Source organism: Centropristis striata, chromosome 10 (assembly GCF_030273125.1).
Source record: "Centropristis striata isolate RG_2023a ecotype Rhode Island chromosome 10, C.striata_1.0, whole genome shotgun sequence".
NCBI classification, from domain to species: Eukaryota; Metazoa; Chordata; class Actinopteri; order Perciformes; family Serranidae; genus Centropristis; species Centropristis striata.
The window spans coordinates 34191357-34211625 of NC_081526.1; the positions used below are offsets into that span (position 1 = coordinate 34191357).

General features: G+C 36.5%; 1 protein-coding gene across 1 annotated transcript in view; it reads left to right on the top strand.

Moving 5' to 3' along the window:
* LOC131979169 (inactive dipeptidyl peptidase 10-like) overlaps positions 1–19287 on the top strand; it is a 168051-nt gene extending 148764 nt beyond the window's left edge. The window contains exons 16-26 of the mRNA XM_059343093.1: positions 473–594; positions 2287–2334; positions 3160–3258; positions 5244–5313; positions 6806–7000; positions 8580–8634; positions 8715–8814; positions 9791–9849; positions 14080–14152; positions 15566–15639; positions 16628–19287. Of these exons, the coding sequence (XP_059199076.1) occupies positions 473–594; positions 2287–2334; positions 3160–3258; positions 5244–5313; positions 6806–7000; positions 8580–8634; positions 8715–8814; positions 9791–9849; positions 14080–14152; positions 15566–15639; positions 16628–16765 (1033 nt within the window). The 3' untranslated portion in view covers positions 16766–19287. The remainder of the gene's footprint in view (positions 1–472; positions 595–2286; positions 2335–3159; positions 3259–5243; positions 5314–6805; positions 7001–8579; positions 8635–8714; positions 8815–9790; positions 9850–14079; positions 14153–15565; positions 15640–16627) is intronic.
* The last annotated feature ends 982 nt before the right edge of the window (positions 19288–20269 follow it).

Genomic DNA, 20269 nt, shown 5'->3' on the forward strand with positions numbered 1-20269 from the left:
ACTGGTGGACTCAATGGGGGAGCGCCATGCTTGGTGGTGCCCCCATGTTGAAAAAGAAAGCAGCAAAAGTGCCTCTTGGATGCCCCCATGGTAGATAAAAACATGATAAAAACTTGATAAAGTGCCTTTCAAGTGGAGGAAATGAGATGTGGCCTTTAAGGTGCCCTTGAAATTGAGAAAAGACAATGCAGTGTCGACAAAGTTTCCACAGCTGGAACTGAACCTGAGACTTTGTGGTTACGTGGCCAATCAGCTAACAAGGACATGTTTTTCTATGACACACCAACTTTTACATATCGTCTTTTATTCTGGGTTTCTTGCATTTAAGTAAAAGTCATATGCATAAAACAGGGGGAAACTACAGTGTTAATACATACACTTTTATTTAATTTCTTCTGCCTCCAGGCTATAAACACACTGATTGTTCCTGAGAAGTTTTAAATTGTCTCAAATCAACTTGTTTTGTCCTCAGAGTCTCCACTGTGGCTCCATTTCATAAAGAATGCCTCACCTGCGGTCTCTTCAGATCAAAGTGCACCTACTACGACTCTGTCCTCAGCCCGAACTATCACCATGTTCTCCTCAGCTGCAGAGGTAACACTAACACCTCATTATGATCAAACCAGCAGCAGCAGAATGTGAATCCAGTCAACAGCACATTTAACCCATAAGAACCTATGGTGACACCCGTGTAACAAACACTTTTCACGTTTCAACCCATTTAACAGTTCTAATCCGTTAATAGGGTGCCCTTCAATGCAATCCTATTGCATTTAACTTGTTCTGACCATATTTCCTGAGCAAATTAAAGTAACAATGTTGGTATATGTTATGAAGATGCAAAGAATAAGGCAAATAGTTATTTGTTTTTATTTATTATTGATTTATTCTTATTGTTACTTCAAAACAAATCTGACAAATAATTTGTTGTTAAACAGCACTATTAATGTCACAATTTTGATATATGTTGTGGAGATGCAAAGAAAAAGGCAAATTTGTGTTTCTGTGAGCAGAAAATGTGTCTAGTTTTTTTTTTATTTTAAAATAAGAAATATCATAAATATAAATACCATAAACGTCCAATGTAATGTTTATGTTACATCACAGATCATTGACATTTAGGGGTTGAATAAAAAAAAAAAAAAACATCACATTAGTTCATTAATGCAAGCTGCAACATTAAAAGTAAAAGTTGAATGTGAACTGTATGTAGCTCAAAATAGAAATATGAGATATAATAGGATAAGATATGACTTTATTCATCCCGCCGTGGGGAAATTTAGTTGTCACAGCAGCTCAAGATACAGACACTAGATATCGAAGAGAGAATAAAGAATATATATTTAAAAAAATAAGACATAAACATTAATTCTATACCTATGATATACATACATTTCTGCTATTTGGAATTTATTATTAATACATACATTTTTGTGTTTGTTTGTTTTCATAAAAGTACATTGCATTTTTACGGATATTGCACATTGGAAAAATATATTTTAGCATGTTAAATAGGTTAAATAAGTTGTTGCATGGAGTAGTATGAACAAAAATGAATAAATATGAGACTTGGAAGTAACAAACATTAATTTATAAAAGTGGAGGTGATGAAAATGCATGCAAACTGAGGGGTAAAATAGGTGTTAAATTAATAAAAAAAAATAGTAATTTGATTAATTGAAAGCTAATTTGATCACATCATTTGCATCTTGTAAAAGGTGCAGTTTCCATGTTTTTATTACAAATCAGGTCTAGATGCTACATAATACTGGAAAAGTGTCAAATGCTAAATCCACAGATACATTGGGTTAAATTGTCATTAAATTCACTGGCTGCAATGATGGTGCAGATAAGTTGAATGGCCCAGAAACTCTCTTTAATGTATGTCTCTTAAAGAGTATTGAATACAGGTATATTCATAGAGACTGTATGAGAAAAATAATTGTATTTATATATTTTTTTTAACATTAAACATGTAGTAAAATCAAAAACCTTTGTGATATAAAGGGAAGAGAACCATTAACTTGACTGTGTTGGTCAAATTATTATTTTATTCAAATCTGCCTAAATTAATCAAATCAAACAAAAATGTTTAATTTCACATCCGTTAACCCCTCTATTTTTAAAGTTTTATCAATTTATTTTTATTCAAAAGAGCTCATAGGACAAACAAATTAAAACCTGCAGTTACTATTCAGCCTATTACTGCAACAAAGTCATTATTGCTGTTTACTGTGTTATTCCTTTTTAGTCTCTTATGGTTTAATGAGTTCATTCCCCCACCAGGTCCTGGAATACCCCAAACTACCCTCCACAAACTCAGTGACATGAACAGTGAGTACTCTGGCTCTGACGAGCTGAACCAATTTAATATTTACACTCTTTCACCAGATTGCATCACCAGGTATTTGTCCATTATGTTTATGTAGAAGCTGCTTCACTGAGTGTGCCTGGAAAGTGCATTAATCCATCAACTAATTTTTGGAGATTAAGCCACTAAAATCAGGAGTCATTAAGTCAAATGTCAACAGCCGAGTTTACTTTTGACGGTAAAAAGCTGCATATGAGGAGGCAATTAAGGTTAAGGCGTTAAATGCTTCAAGTGCTGTTGAGAGCAGATCAGAGGCTCAGCGTCTTCACCCACTAATACACACTCACACATGTAGATAATTTCACTTTTATCACATTCTAAATTATCATGCTATTTGGCTGCATTTTTCTCTTGACTGTCTGACTTGAAATGGTTTGAGAATGTAAGTTTTACTTAGTTTACTTAGTTTTACTTTCTCTCATTTTTAGTGAAAAAAACAATATTTTGACTTAGTTTCTGCATAAAAATGGATTTTGATCACATTTCTAGCAGAAATATATGTTTTATTTTCTAAATATTCACTCAGTGAATGTACATAATCACTTTGTATGTTGGAATAGCCACGGGATATGACTGTCATTAACTTGCATTGTAGCGAAATCCGTGTCAGTTTCACGGAAATTTGAGTGATTCCGTGGCTATTCCACGGATTATTATTATTATTACTATTTCTCAACAGTTTGTGGCCAAGCAGGACATTAAAATGAAAAAGTTATTCAGGACTTTGTTTCATTATTCTTATTTCTTATTTTATTTATTTTTTGCTAAAGTTATTCTTCTTCTAACAGAGCACAAGATTGTGGAAATGAACACAGTATTAAGACAAGCACTGGTAAACAGGACAATACCCAAGTGGGAGAGAAGAACGGTACAAATCAACAACTTAGGTACGTCACTACCGTCATCACTGTGTGAGACTTGATTATGTTTGTGCTGGTGATTTGTTTTTTCTTTAAAGTCCAGGTAAGCAAGTACACTCGTGTGATATGTGAGTTTTCCACACCACAGAAAAATGTCTTATTAAACTCCCAGCCAAATTTAAATCAGAAAAAACCCGAAAAAAAAGTGTAAAAAATGTGGTTTTAAGGAGCCATCCACCAGCCCAACCTCCCTCATTCCCTCCTGTCATTATTGGTTTGGGCACTAAAGGTCGGTGCCTGACATTAGACATTAATACAGCAGCCCAAACTATGAGGTTGATGACTGCTGATAACAGCTGTATAATTTGCATAATAACATCTGAATAAGGTGACAAAAAGTGCAGACGTGGACTAGCCTGGGTATACCCAGACTGCCTTGCATGCTCAAATTTAATTTCGAACCTCCATCCAGTCTGGCAACCAGGGAGGTTTCTTAGCCCTGTTTTAGGGATCCAATCACAGAGCGGGGAGGGACGCATACTACTCGGCAGACGGAAGCTTGTAGTTTTCTTACGGATCCAACATGGCTGCAGCAGACGCGAAACTCTCTTTAGCTGTAGATGGTGCTTTAAATAGTTTAGAGCGAAAGTTGAAAGGCGAAAGGTCTCCGCTGTCCCCCGGCCTCGTAGCGAGATCACCGGCATTACGGTAGCGGGGCTAATAGCGGTAGTGGGGCTAATAGCGGTAATAGCAGAAAGCCAGAACTGGAGAAGCAAAGCAACACTGTCTCACAGACACACACACAATAAACATCCATTTCTGTCGCTCTACTACGTCATCTGGTATAACTGATCTGATTGGCTAAGAGCTACCTACAGACGCTTTTTGATAGACATTCTAAGCGCCCAATAAACGGCTCCGGAGGATCGTAAACCACACCTCCTCTACGGAGAAATGAACGGCTGGTTTCCAGACTAGATCTCATTTGTGATTAGTCTGCTATTAGCCAGGCTAGACGTGGACATGAACAGGTATAGATTTGTATCTATCTACATTGGGTTGTTTTTATGCGAACATGTGGCGACCTCCTCTTTGTTTGTTGTATTATGTTGAACAACATGAAAAATAAATTAAAAGTTATTTAAATGCTGCACACCAAAAGAGCCAAGGATGGGGATACAGTACACACTGGATTGAGCCAACAACAGCCAATCTGTTGTCATGGTGATGTTTTCTTGTCTGATGTTTTTTTTATATACATCATTATATCTAAAGAAAGATTAGAGACACAGTTATGTGTAAACAAGAAATCAGTGTTCTCCAGGAGAAATCTAGCTGGGGGAATCAGGTTCTATACTCCTCTACCCAGATAATCAGCCGGACATTTTTTCCTGCCATTGTGTGAGAAATGATGGTTACTTCAGTCAGCCAGGCTGCAACCCAGTTACTGCTGGTGGCAGAGTGATGGTTTGCAGCATCAGCTGGACAGTCAGGCTCCATCACATCTGAATGTCAAACATGTCGGAATAAACACATCTGAGCAAACAGGTGCAGAGCTTTTTGAGCTGATTATGAAACAGCCCTGGAATCAGAAATGCAGCCGGACATTGTTTCAATCAGAGGGGACAGCTCACCATATGGCTTCCTCTCTCTAATCTGTTCACTATTAGATACACAGTGCAGGTCTTTTTCAGTAGAAACAGTGAGACGGGAGCCCTGTCACCTCGGGCTTCATGCACACAGGCTTATTTCTCATGAAATGCATGAGTAATGAAGAAACTGATGAATCCAGTTTTCTTTGAGTTTCTCTTATAAAATACATACAATTTAAAGACTGTGTTAAACTTTGAAGGAAAAAAATGTTCCAGTCAGAAGGACAACGGGACAGTGCATGCAGTGACATTGTGACTCATCTTCACCACGATTTAGAAATCTGCGTAGCAGGAAATATATTATATATGTAAATTACTCCAAATGACATACTATTAAAATATTTAAATTCTGTTTTGCAGCACTTCGTCTGGAGCTAATTGTTCCAGTAGCTTTGGATGAAACAAAGGAGCACCCACTTTTACTCATTCTGTATGTAATTTTTTATTTTTTGAATACTTTGTGTCACTGTGGTGAATAATTCAATTAAATCAAAAGTTTAGAAAAAAGGCTTGGATTTTTTTTTTTTTTAATTTAAGCAAATTTGTACCATAAATCAGTGGTTCCCAACCTGGGACTCGGGACCCCCCACAAGCAGCTGTTAAATAAATATGAAGTATTGTGTGATCATAGGTGGATTATGAGACAATGGGCCCCTAGGCCCCACCACTTCACATACACATTAAATTTTAGCCTCTTTTTAAGATGTTTTTTGTGTCCATTTTTCTTTGTTTCATGTCACTTTTTAGTTTTTTCCCTTTGTAGATGTTTTGTGTCTCTCTTTAGTTGTTCTGGTGGGGTTTTTTCTTTGTTTTATCAGGGAGGTCAGACAAAGTCCAATTAAGTACATAAACTTCTTCACCAGGCAATACATAGTGAATACATTATGATACAAACACCAATCAAACTAATGCATCAAGGCATCACTCAATAAAGCTTTTCTTTCATCTGTTGTTCTCCATTTCATTTTACTTTAATTTTATGAACATCTGAAAAGAAGATGTCACACTGACTCATTTACTTAAGTAGATCTACTCATATCACAGGCTTTTCAGCAGTTTATTTAATTGACAAGGCAATTAAAGCCAGTCAGATCTCTGTGACTTAATGTACTGGACCCATTTTGACCACAATCCTTGTTGAGAATGTTAGCCTCTCCATGATGTAAACTTCATGTACACATTTTTAACCAATCTTCTAATGTTGGGTCATCTGGTTGTAACCACTTCCTAGTCAGGGCTTCCTGCCCTCCAACAAGTAATATTTTTGGAAAGTATTTCTCTGCTGTAGGCTGAATATTCAATACTATAGTGCTCAAATATATTGTCATAACATAGACATATATTACAAAACAATTCAAAATACAGTTTCCAGACACTTTTGAATAAAATGCCAGTAAGTTGAAAGTTTCGGGAAATCCCCAAAAACATGATAATGGTTGACAACATTTGAACCTCATAACCTCCAACACCTTGATGTCTCTTCTGAGCAGCAGAGGGTCATTCTGGTGTCTCTCTGTAGTCATTTTGGTGTCTTTGTGGTCATTTCGTGTGACTTTTTTGTCATTTTTCGTCTCTTCTTGGTTGCTATGTGCCTGTTTGAATGACATTTTTCAGATGAAGGCCAGACGGGCCTGTTCAGTAATCAATTCTTCCATGAGATGCTTATTTTTTCAGTCGTCCTTCTAATCTTGTATAACACTATCAACCAGCCTATGGTTGAAGTGGCTTTTAGAGGCTTTTGGTAGATACATGCAACAAAACATTAGACATGGAAGAAGTAGAAGAGTCAAGCCTAACAGGTTGGGGACCACTGCTATAAGCTGTGTTTTTCACATTTACCGCCATGTTTATTATCTGGGTTGATGTTGGGGAGTTGATGGATTTTCATGGACTCCTAATGGACTAACCTCATGTTGTCACAGTGACAGCGCCCCTGGTGGTCAGGCCGTGAGCGAGCGCTTCTCTCTCAGCTGGGACTCGGTGCTGGTCAGCTCGGACAGCGTCATCGTGGCTCGTCTAGACGGCCGGGGCAGCGGCTTCCAGGGTCAGAGGATCCTGCATGAGGTCCACCAGAGACTGGGAACTGTTGATGCTCAGGACCAGATCACAGCTCTGCAGTAAGCTTTTATTTAATTTTGTAAAATTGTGCAGTTTTTGCTACTGAGCCGGCTTAACAAACTGCATATAGTAAAGCATGGGGTTCTCCAAATAAGACTAATGCCTATACTTTTGTATTGAATTTGCTGATATTGTAATATTTTTATATATTGTTAGGGTGTTATACAATGTAATATATTTTTTCATGCTTTTTCTCTGTTGCTGTGATTATAAGCCTTTATTGATCCCCAGTGAGGAAAATGAGTTGTTGCAGCAACACAGGAACCAAAATAAGAACAAGCCAATAAAGCAAGTAAAAATAAATAATACAGTATGTAAAACTAAATAGGAACAGAAAAATAAACTAGAGATACAGAAACTATACAAGGAAACTACAAGAACCAATAAAAAACAAATAAAGACTAAACTATGAGGTAAAAATGGACAGTGGTTTGATTATTATGTTGAAATTGTATAACAGTTATGATCAAATAATTAAAAAAAAGAAAATTACGTTTGTAGTTATTGTGACAGGAGCACAGGAGGAAGTGAGGCGATGTAGTCCATGGAGGTTGGGTGGATGGATGGATGGATGGATGGATGGATGGATGGATGGATGGATGGATGGATGGATGGATGGATGGATGGATGGATGGATGGATGGATGGATGGATGGATGGATGGGTCAAACAAAAACAGGACTTTCACCAAGTCGTCCAAGTGGAAACCAAAAATCAACATTGATGTTTTTCAACTTCACACAGCTACATATCTGACATAACTATAACAGAAGTCACAAATATATTTATAACACATAAGCCATGATTTTATTCCCAAACCTAACCACGCTGTGCCCATTCCCCAATGTTAACCATGTGTGTTTATTTATTTATTTAGGTTTATAAAACCTCCTGTGGGTCACATTAGAGGGTAGGAACAAACAACCTGTGTGGTCGTAGGTGTTGGAGAATTTGTTGAAACTGACATGTGGCTCAAACTCCAATTTGTCCCAGGTCTTATAACATACTTGGAAAGGAATTGAGTGTTTACTACAGTAATTAGCCATTATCAAAAACTAACTACTTCTTTCTGTACCAGACGCTGTCAGAAGAGGGAAAATACATACATACAGTAACTCCAAAATTGACCTTTTTATATGTTGTGACCTGTTGGCTATTGTATTCCAAGTGATGGCCAAATGAAGCTTCATAAAGGCCCATTTCCTTAATTTTATAAGCCCATTCAACAAATGGAAAATGGACTGCACTTTTCTTACCACCGACCTTCCGACCAGTGGGTAGCCACTCTACCAATTGAGCCAAAGGTTGAAAGCACACTGAATTACCCTTCTCTTAACTTTTTTCTTTCTTTTCCATCTAGTGGGGTCAATAAATGCAACTACTGGTTCAGAAAGTGTCTTTTGGACACCACATACCTGACAAAAAACACTTTCCATGCAAACAGAAGACTATAACTTTAGAGCATACTCATTTTGTGTGGCTAACTCAGACTGATACAGTTAAATTAGCTATCATGTAGTCTTATTAGTAAGAGATCACTTGATATTTGATATTTAATGAACTCACTCTGACTTTTCAGGCACCTGGTCAGACTACCCTACATCGATGGGAACAGAGTTGGACTTTATGGAAAGGTAACAAAGCATCATTATCTAACAGATGAATTGATAAATGCCAACATTGGTTTAAAGCAGCCATGTTGTGTTTGTTCCAGGCGTACGGAGGGTTTCTGTCCTCTCTCCTGCTGCTCTCACACAGCTCCATGTTCCAGTGTGGCATCGCCGTCGCTCCCATAACCAACTGGAGACTCTATGGTAACATAATAATCTACAATTGGAATTTTTAATTGATATGAGTATTTTTTTAATGTTGATTTTATCTCTGACTGCGTATCAGTATCACTGAACTGAAAAACGGCCAAGCATTAAGTTCTGTGGCCGTACGTCAATAAGCCAATGAGCTGAGAATTAAGGTGGATAAAGCTACAGTTTGCACACTGAAAGTTGCGATAACAATTATAAAACACACAGAAATACAAGAGTATTAATTTGAGCAAAAACTAGCTTACTGTATCAAACCTTGCCAGCATGAAATTCTGAGTTTGATCCAAATTTATTTAAACACAAAATACATTTAATCATGAAGATTACTGTGAAAACTAACCTCATGCCTCTTCGGGTGCTAAAACATAAAACATTAAACTCCTTGATGTTATCTTTACAGTTTGATCTCACTGAGTTAGTTTAACAATTGACAGGAAGTCTCTTTTCGTCCTTCAAAATAAAAGCATCCGTTATCAAAACAGGCATTTGCATAATACTGTATATATATATCCCATTTTGCCCAAGTATCCATGTTTTTATACATACTGGAGTATGTATAAAATCATAGCGATTAATTGATGAATTGATCATTAACGTTATAGATGCTCCAGTTGGCAGCTTTCTTCCAAACGCCCATCACTAATGTGAAGTTGTGGATTATCCCAAATGTGACAAGGACTTTTAAACAGCCAGTAAACACAATTATTCCATATTATTATCATTCAAGCTGCAATGTTGCATAATCAAATTTAGCTGAGAGTAGTCATGGTGATGGAATATGATTTACAAAACAACATTAAACAACTGATCCATTGATTTAGAACATCAAACCAACTCAAGAGGGCTAATAAAAAGAGATGGAGCGACATTAATCATCACTGGCATGTTTTTGTTTGCCACAATATCTAATGTTAAGAAAGTGAATTCAGTCCATAATCACAATATCTCTGTTTCCTTTTTTATAAAGGGTCGGCCTACACTGAGAAATACTTTGGCTCCCCAGCAAACGGGGATCACAAATACCAGGTATGAACGTGCTATTATTTTCACAGCAGTAGTTGTTCACAGAGAGTAAACAGCTACTCATTCTTTTCTCTGTTTGAATTGAAAGTGTTCAGAAGTCACCCAGTGTACACTGACACTGGGCCTGACATGCTGCAGCACAACTGAATGCAAATGAGAGCCGTGTAAAACACTTTATCATGGCTTTGAACATGTAAATGAGACAGAGCAGCCGGTGATCCAGCACCAGGCAGGAGGTCTTGAGAAGAAGTTTCCAAGCACACCTGTTATTTTCATTGATATGAGGGCCAATGTGCAAAGAGCCCGGGTGAAGTGGATACAAAGTTGGAGAGAACGGTGATCATTGTCCTCTCGGCCTGTCACATTTCTGTCTCATACCTCTGAAACAGCTTCTCCACACAATAACAGGTTATTACTGTCTGGACTGAGCAGAGAGTCGAGATCTGAATGCTTCGTATCTGCAAGAAAAAAAGAAAGAAAGATGATGTCTTTTATAGTTGAGTTTGTGGAGAGATTGAATCTATCATGTCATTCTTTTAGTACTGATGCTGGTTTATTTTTCAACAAATGATCTGAATGCATAATAACTGTTACACATACTGGCTTACTGTTGTATGATAACGAAAAAAAAATATTATAAGATGGAAATAAGCCGTCTCAATTACAACATGTTGGGAGGTTGTCTAAAATGTACATTAAATCTAATGCTATAATATGCTAATCCTTATTGATATAATATCCATACAGCGAAACTACACTGAACAAAAATATAAATGTGTTACGACCTTAGTTTGAGGTCTAGGGGTCACAGGGAGTAACATATTTGGTAAACATAAAACTATGCAGAAAAATGGCTGCATGGACTCAAAGTTGAACAATTATAATATTTATTAACAGGCAAATGGAATAAACAGAGGTAAACCAACTAAGTAGCACAGAAAAAGGAAGCAGCTAAATCTAAAAAGAAACAAAAGTCAATCACTATCTGAAAAATAGGATTCAGCTAAACCTACCAAACAAAACAGACAATGCTAAGCTCCCTAAATAAGCAAAAACAGGAGAAAACAGGTTAACAGAAATGGCAGAGAACCCCTACCAACACTTTTGTTTTTGCACCCATTTTTAATTGAGATGAACTCAAAGATCTAAAACTTTTTCTACATACTCAAAATTACCATTTTTCTAAAATATTGTTCACAAATCTGTCTAAATCTGTGATAGTGAGCACTTCTCCTTTGCCGAGATAATCCATCCCACCTCCCAGGTGTGGCATATCAAGATGCTAATTAGACAGCATGATTATTGCACAGAAGGCTGGCTACAATAAAAGGCCACTCTAAAATGTTCAGTTTTATCACACAGCACAATGCCACAGATGTCAAGGTTTTGAGAGAGTGTGCAATTGGCATGCTGACTGCAGGAATGTCCACCAGAGCTGTTGCCCATGAATTTGATGATTTGTGATTTGAAATTTGTGAACAATATTTGAGAGAAATGGTTATTTTGAGTTTATAGAAAAAGGTTAAGATCTTGAAAAATGGGAGCAAAATCAAAAGTGTTGCTTTTATATGTTTGTTCAGTATACATTCTCATCACTTACATTTCCAGGGAAACTCCTGGATTACGTTTTTGATGTATCAGAAATATGTTTCTAATAAAAGTCCGGTCATGGAGGGACTGAAATTAACTTTTTTCTCTGCCTGTCACTGTGGCACTGCTGACTCCGCACCAAACCTCCTGTCCAGACTGGTCTTCCCTCAGAAGCATCAATATAGGGTGTTTGTACATGCAGCAAAATACAGCTCACATTTACAATTTAGACTGTCCTCCACCGCATATACACTTTGCATGGAAGCAGGACATGAGGAATGTTGGAGGTATGGGACTAAACTATCATTTCCGTGGCTCACGATGTGTGAATCATGTTTTTATGCAACTTCTGTGGCTCAAGTCACCCTCGTAACTACTTCACCTCCGGCATTTACATACATTTATTTACTGTTTAAACTGTCACTATTTTGCCCTGAATCTAGGTCAGTGGTTTTATAGCCTAAATTCACTGAAACTGCAGCTTTTTTACAACTGTGGACCATACGTGTATGTATAATGCTTATATTGTGTTGTACTGATTTTTGTCAAAAATGTCCAAATTTTAAAATGCTTAAAAATGCTTTAATTTGGTCAATTATAGTCAATTGATACATTTTAGAGTATAATATAGCCAGAAATTACAGGAAAAAAAATGATTATGGGATGTTGAAATATGACCCCCTCAAAAGAAGTCATATGCATGTTGATTTCTGTCAAAAAAAGGTACATTTTTAAAATGCCTAAGAATAATAGAAATGGCCCAACTATACTGTGTTGATACATGTGGTAGTATAGTTTGTCCAAAAATAGCAGGGAAAAACCCTACTAAATTATGGGATGTCCTAAAATTACCCCCTCAAAAAAGGCAGATTTTCCGATTTTTCGTTGATTTTTTGTCAAAAATGGTCAAATGTATGAACGTATGCACATAGGGTACATGATTCAAACCTGAGGGGGCAGTCCACTGTTTTCCAGCAGAGAATCTTTCATCCTGACCACTTTACGCTAACTGCAAATCATTCCAGTTACTGCTAAATGCAGTTCTGAGGTCCCCAAACCGGACACTCGTCTCATATCACTGCTAATAGTTACTGCTGGCCTCCCCACCCTGGTCGCTGGGCCCCTGAGAGCATTCCCTCTCCCCCACCTTACAGGCATCTCTGGTTAAAAATGCTGCTTCATTATATGGGAACGAGCTTTTTAGGAGCCAGGATTGTGTAATTACAACAGGTTTAATAAAGGGATTAATCATCTCTCATTTCAGTTTCAGATTCTGGGTCAACAGAAGAATTTGGAAACTGTCATGGTCCCCAACAGACCTTTTTCAAATTTTTACACATTCAAGTAGGAAAAGCACAGGTGTGACTAATAACATTAATCATGTCTGCATTCTGTTAACATAAGCCAGCTCCAGGGCCCGAGTTGTGCACATGCTGGCTAACTGGCATGGCTAAATAGACCTGAGACGTGCTGATGTGATTAATTACACTTGTGCTTTTTCTGCTATTTCAGGTTTAAAAAAAAACTCTGCTGTGAAAATCTACTGCAATGACAATTGATTTTGAATTTTCTCCACTGCAAGATTACAATCATTTGGACTTTTGTTGAACTTCTTCTCTATAGTAACAGCAACTGAGGCTCATGAATAATATAGTGTGCTGCAATAACAAACTGGAAGAAAATTGATACCGACTCAAAAACATTGCTATAATTCTAAATAATGGCTACAACATGAACCTGTAGAATATCCTGGATACTCCTGGTTTGCTATATCCTAAAGCAGCTATTCTCAACCTTGGGGTCCCGACCCCAATTGGGGTCGCGAGATGATTTCTGGGGGTCGCCAAATCATTTTGGAAGTCAGCTCTGTCTCCACTGTCTCTGTCTCTGTCTCTGGCTCTGTGTTAAAGTGTTCATGTGTTTTAGTCTTTTTGGTCATTTAGTGTCTTTTTTGTCCTTTTGTGTCTTTTTTTGTTATTTTGTGTCTTTTTTGGGCCATTTTGTGTCTTTTTTTGGGCCATTTTGTGTCTTTTTTTTGGGCCATTTTGTGTCTTTTTGGGCCATTTTGTGTCTTTTTGTGGTCATTTTGTGTTTTTGTTTTTCATTTTGTGTCTTTTCTGGTGAATTTGTCTTTTTTGGTCATTTTGTTTCCTTTTTTGGTCATTTTGTTTCTTTTTCTGGGCTATTTTGTGTCTTTTTTTGGTCATTTTGTGTCTTTTTTGGTCAATTTGTGTCTTTTTGTGGTCATTTTTTCTCATTTTGTGGTCAATTAGATTCTTTTTTGGGTAATTTTGTGTCTTTTCTGACAAATCCCAAAGTAGCAAGTTATTACTTTACAAGGGGTCTCTGGCTTGAGCGGGGGTCGCGGACAACATCCATGTTAAATTGGGGGTCGTGACTCAAAAAGGTTGAGAACTACTGTCCTAAAGAACATTGATGACATCAATCGAGAAAATAGTAAATGGGACTTTATAGTATTGTTTGTTTGTACTTTCTAACCTGATATTTTCTGTTATTAAGAGCACTAATTCATGACATTTATATTTGTTAATTAGCTTTAAATAAGACATTGTTTGGATGGTGTTCCAGCTGTTGCTGTCTCTGCCTGTGGAGGCTTATTTTACTCTTCTCTGTCTCCGTCAGATATCCAGTGTGCTCAGTAACATCACATCATCGAGTCCTCTCAACTTTCTTATCATCCATGGCACAGCAGATGGTGAGTATAGGAACAGGTACACACAATAGAGCAGATGTGTGGATGTATAATGGGCTTTATTGGCAGGATAACCGTAAAAATTACAGTCTCGGTCTTGAGTTATTTTGTAACATTATATGTGCGTCCCACACTGTTTTAAAAATCTTCCTCACTCTTGCCAATGTACTGGAAAATGACTCGCCTTTTTGCAGCAAATTTAAAAAATATACTATCCGTACTGAATGCTATTTTTGCTGGGGGTTTTTTTATTTATTTTTTTTATCACTCCTAAGTGTGTGGGTGGTTAGCGGTTTTACAGAAACCAGTAACGCTTTATATTAAGGTCCTTGTAATAACCATTAATTAACAAGTAATAAGGCCCTTGTAAGTCCTTACAAGATGCTTATTAACATTACTGTGTGTTTATAAGCCTATATAAGTGTTAATAATGGCATTATAATACAGCTAATAGCAGGCTCTAAGAGATTTATAATAAGAACATTAATAAAAGCCTCATGAGTATCTTATAATTCTTCATAATAGCATTACAAACACCCATAACCCACCCATTATGTCTTTGCCATGCCTTTATTAATCTTTTGTTTTGTTATTGATATTAAAATATACTTTATTGCTCATCTATTATAAGTTAACTATGCACTTGTTAACAGTTAACTATGCTTTTTGCAGCTAAAGGGATCTAAAGCGAGAACAATGCCTTATTACTTATTGTTAATTAATGGTTATTACAAGGACCTTAATATAAAGCGTTACCCAGAAACCTGTTTATGTACAGTAATAGACTTGATAGTCTCACTTCAAATGTTGCCAGCCAATTAAATGGACATTATGTCATGGTTATTGCCGAGCAAGGTTTCCATTATCACCAATAAATGGCCTCCTCAGAGACAACCGCCCTCTGCGCCCAGTTGTCCATTAATACCTGATTATGGACACCTCGAAGGGCATTAAACCACTTATACAATTTCACTAGCATCACCATTACCAGATACCATTGTGACTTGTCAGAGAAAGAAATTAAGACTACTTATTTACATTTTCATGGGTTTTGCATTCAAAATAAAGCCACAATTCCATTGGTAACCTGATACCTGAGTCAGTCTTTACTAAACCATAACATTAATAATATAATGCCCATTAAATCAGGTGATAATATTCAAACTGTTTGTGCATTGGTTGGTTTAATGTCCTGACTGGTTTTTAACTCTACCTGTTCTTGACTGTGTGGTCCAACTGCATCACTACTCTAAACAAAATCTAACATTACATGTGATTAACTGACTTGATGCAAAATATCATTTGCTGGGCACATGTCTCTGCACTAGAGTTAATTTCCATTAGACTCCCAAATGTGGAAGTGTAATGGAGTGTGTAGCGCAGATGAATTTTAATGTGAGTTATCTTCTTTTTCAGCCACTGTTCATTTCCAGCATTCTGCTGAGTTGGTCAAACTGCTGTCTGCATCCAACGTTAACTACACTCTCCAGGTGACTACTGACATTTATTCTGGTTATTTCATATTGCCAACAAGAGCAGACCTTGATGTTGTGTTTGTGGGTCAAACAAGCAACATTCTTAGTCAACAATACTCTTTTAGTTCCATCAGATGCTGCTTGGTCTAATTTTTTACCTTGTTTTCTTAATCAAGAAAAATATATTTTTCTGGATGTAGGTCCTTGAAATATATATATTTTTTTTTACCAAAGCTAAGTATTGTATTGGCACTGTTATAGACTACCTTTGAAATAATACCTGGTCGTCATCCTGACCTCTTGAGTGTCAATTAGATGTGGAGATCAATAGCACTCTAATGTCAGTTCAGTAAACATGTAGCTCCAGGCACTAACCAGTTAGCTTAGCTTAGCATAAATAGTACAAATAGGTAAACAGCTAGTCTTACTCTGTCCAAAGGTAACAAAAACTGGAATCAGTTACTCCATTGAGTGTCAGCTGGGTTCCTGGCAACTGCTTGTATAGGCCTATATATATAGATAAATGAGTTTACATGAGTCTATATATATACATATATATATATATATATATATATATATATATATGCCCCGAGTCTATGAGTCTGTATATAGACTCATATAAACATATAAACTCATATATATATATATATATATATATATTATATACATAAACATATGTTTATGTATATAAACACCCTGTGTTTGTTTTACCCATCCATCAGCCCCCCTGCCTGTTTTAATTGGACTTTGTTGATCTCTATACTCCATAATCCCTCTCCTTGGCTTCCGTCATAATAACCACAGCCACTAGAGGGCGCCATCTTAATACTAAACATAAATATGGATCATTATAAACTGCTATGCAACTTGTACATGGGGTGAGAGGACACTCTCTTACATACAACACTGCTTGTGTGATACACTTACAATACTGTGACATTGAATGAAATTATGAAAAATACAAGGTTAACTGAAACTTTGTTTTCTATCTCCTGCTGCCTAGATTTTTCCAGATGAAGGACACAATATCGCCTCCACCAAGAGCCAACACTACATGCTGAACTCAGTGCTCACCTTCTTCAGACGCTGCTTTGAGGAGGAGGAGGTCGTTGTCCCAGAGAAATCTAAAGAGGATGACTAGCCTATAGAATCTCCTTTGATGAAGAGTGAAGAGTGTAGCCATGAGGCTGTGTTTTCCTGAAGGGCTGCTATCTAAAAAAATAAAAAGCACTCTTAAAGCATAAGTATGTCGGATATGTAGCATTACATTTGTCAGGATAACCAGCGTGGTGAGTCCAGGGTTCTGCTGACTGACAAGATAGTTGTATTGTCACTGTATTCTAATGCTTCAGATTAAACTTATTGTTTGTATGTTTGTATCATGTACTGAGTACAGATGTCAGGGAATCAAAGAAACTTGTATTTTTCCATTCTTAGAGTATAATTTTTGCTGATTGCTGTAATCTACTGTGAAAATTTCTATTTACTGCAAACAGAAAGTTAACTTGGAAGATCATATCACGCAAACAGTTTATGCGGGTGCCTTTACCTCATTGTAGTCATCACGACTGTGTTTTTGCAGCCTCATAGCCAACACAGTGTTCATAGACGTACCATGATGTCTAATTACATAATGAGGATTGAACATCATCAGCACTGAGGATTACCAGAGCATCTGCATCTGCAGCAGTGATTGATTTGTTCCTGATTCTTATCATCTCGCCAAAAAACTAGAAAACAATTGCCATATGGTGGTTCAAAGCACATCCAGGTAGCCATCATGTGAAACTAACCCACTGGAACAGTTAATTTCTCTCGGGAACGTGGGTTTATATTAATAATACCTGCACTGTTCAGTGATTTAAATCCCATCTGGAGTGCAGGATTTATTTCATCCCTAACTCAGTCATATTTGCAGCCAAATGTAATATATGACATGATATGCTGATACATATTAGAGCATAATATGGCCAGAAATGACAGAAAAACACCATATTGTGGGATGTCCAAAAATGACCCTAGAAATAACTTATTCTAGTCTGTTGACTGTTGATATATGTGGTAGTATAGTGTCTAAAAAGAGATAGAGAAAAAAAATACAATATTCCAAAAATTACCCCCTCAAAAAAGGTTGATTTTTGTCAAATTTTAAAATGGCTAAAAATACTTAAAATAGATCAATTATAGTCTGTTGATACATGTGGAAGTATAGTTTGTCCAAAAATAGCAGAAAAACTCCATATTATGGGATGTCCAAAAATGACCTCCTCCAAAAAAAGTCATACTATTGCATGTCAAAATGGTCAAATTTTAAAATGCCTAAAATGCTTAAAATGGGTCAATTATATCTGTTGACACATATTTCAGCAGTCTGTGGCCTAGAGATTACGAATTGGGCTTGTTACCATAGGTTCGAATCCCAGGGGTGGCAGCCCCTGACTGAATTAGCCATAAATGACAGAAAAACACAATAGTATTTCCAAGAACTGAAAAAAAGTATAGTAGCCTATGTCAATTTTTGTCAAATTCTGAAATGCTGAAAATGGTTAAATTCTAGTCTGTTGATACATATTAAAGCATAATATGGCCAGAAATTACAGAAAAACACCATATTATGGGAGGTCCAAAAATGACTCAGCTCAAAAGAAAAGTCATACATAGTATGTCGATTTTTGCCAAAAAATGATATGATATTATATGCCACCATATGAACAGTGGACTTGCGTCGTCGTCATGGCTACGTCACTGGCAGTTGTGTGTGCAGACTGGTGGGAAAAAACTCAGAGGAAAACATCAGAAATTCTCCGATATATGTTTATATTATTTATGCATATGTGATTGTCTAGAGCTATTGTTGACTTCAGATTCCTGCATTAATGTAGCTGATCATATAGTATATACAAACATTCAGTATGCTTATTCATGAAAATTCTTCATTTCAAACATACATATAATTATTTTATATTTACATATATAATGTCAACAAGTACTGACAGGCTTGGGGATGGAAATATGTAGGCCTACATACCATAAATGTATAAAAATACACATGTAAATATCGCAAAACATATCTACATTTTTCCATATAAAAACCAATGTTAAAAGTAGGATGCTATTATATTGTTAAATCTTGTTCTAGTCTTGCTTGATCTGCATAATAGAATTAAGTTGACTTTACTTGCAAATGTGTTTTTTATGTACAAAGAATTAAGCAGTTTATAAAGGCAATTTGTTAATGCAAAAAGTTGCCTTAATTTTATGTCAATCAAGCAAGATTTTTTTGTTTGTGTGCGATCCTTCATGGTCTGTCAAAGGAGACTTTCAGCTTTGTCCTGCTGAATATTTCATGAAAAAGTCCATCACTCTTTCTGTCATGCTTTTTTTCTTAACCCTTTGATGCACAACATGGGTCTAAAGTGACCCAACAGAGTTTTTATGTTCTATATCTTTGCAGTAAATTATTTTCATCATTCAGTATTCCAGGTTATCCTCAATTAGTTTGTTTTTGATCAACATACATCCTAATTTCATGTTTTCCTTTATTTTTTTTAAATAAAATCCCTTTTTGTGTCACTACTCTTCTAATGCATAACATGGGTCAAAAATGACCCATATCCAATTTTATAGCTAAGTAGCTTGCTAAGCTAACAACTAAGCTAACTTCTTGGCTAAGTAGCTTGCTAAGCTAAATACTTAGCTAACTTCTTGGCTTAGTATTTAGCTAAGTAACGTGCTAAGCTAACTACTTAGCTAACTTCTTGGCTATGTAGTTAGCTTAGCAAGCTACTTAGCCAAGTAGTTAGCTATGTAATAATACAAAAACGTTTTTTCTTCATAAAGTATGAGAGGCAAAATGGAAATAATGATCTGTTGTTATCAAAAACAAGATATTTAAAGAATACTTGGAATATTCAATCATAAAATAAGTTCATATCAAAAATTAGAGCACAGAAACACACAGTAAGCATTAAATAACATGGGGAACGAATGCGGGTCATTTTTGACCCATGTTGTGCATTAGAAGGGGTTAAAATATGTTGTGCATCAAAGGGTTAATAGCACTTGTTCTTTTGAATGTTCATGACCAACTGAATTCTTCACTGTTACATGTTTACTTTAATAACCCAAAATGTGAACTGTGTTTCTAATGGGCAAGGAAATGAAGAAAATGGATAATAGCAGTGTATTCTGTACAGTGTATGTTCACCATGTCCTGCCCTGAGTAGGATGTAGCAAACCAGATCATCTCTGACCATGATCCTGTGCTGCTTACACCTCTGCACTCGCTTCACTCTGTCAAAACGCAACTGATTCTGTCATATATACTGACATTTGTATATTTGGGGAAATTTATATGCTGAAATAAATTGTTAAACAAGACAGCGTTGTATTGTTTGCTGTTGTGCTTAGAGGGTAAAGCAATAAAATGAGAATTTCATTTCAAGCCATATCTGATACCACATGCCCAACATTGATTTAAAGTGCTGATGCTGCACCGGTGACATACAATGTTTAGAGGCAGCAGCGGTGACAGATATTATCTTGCAGTTGCTATGAAGCAAAGCCACACTGTTGTTCAAATGATGCATTAAAATAATAGATGGACATGGATCCCAACACAGCAGAAGAAGGCATGAAAATGTCT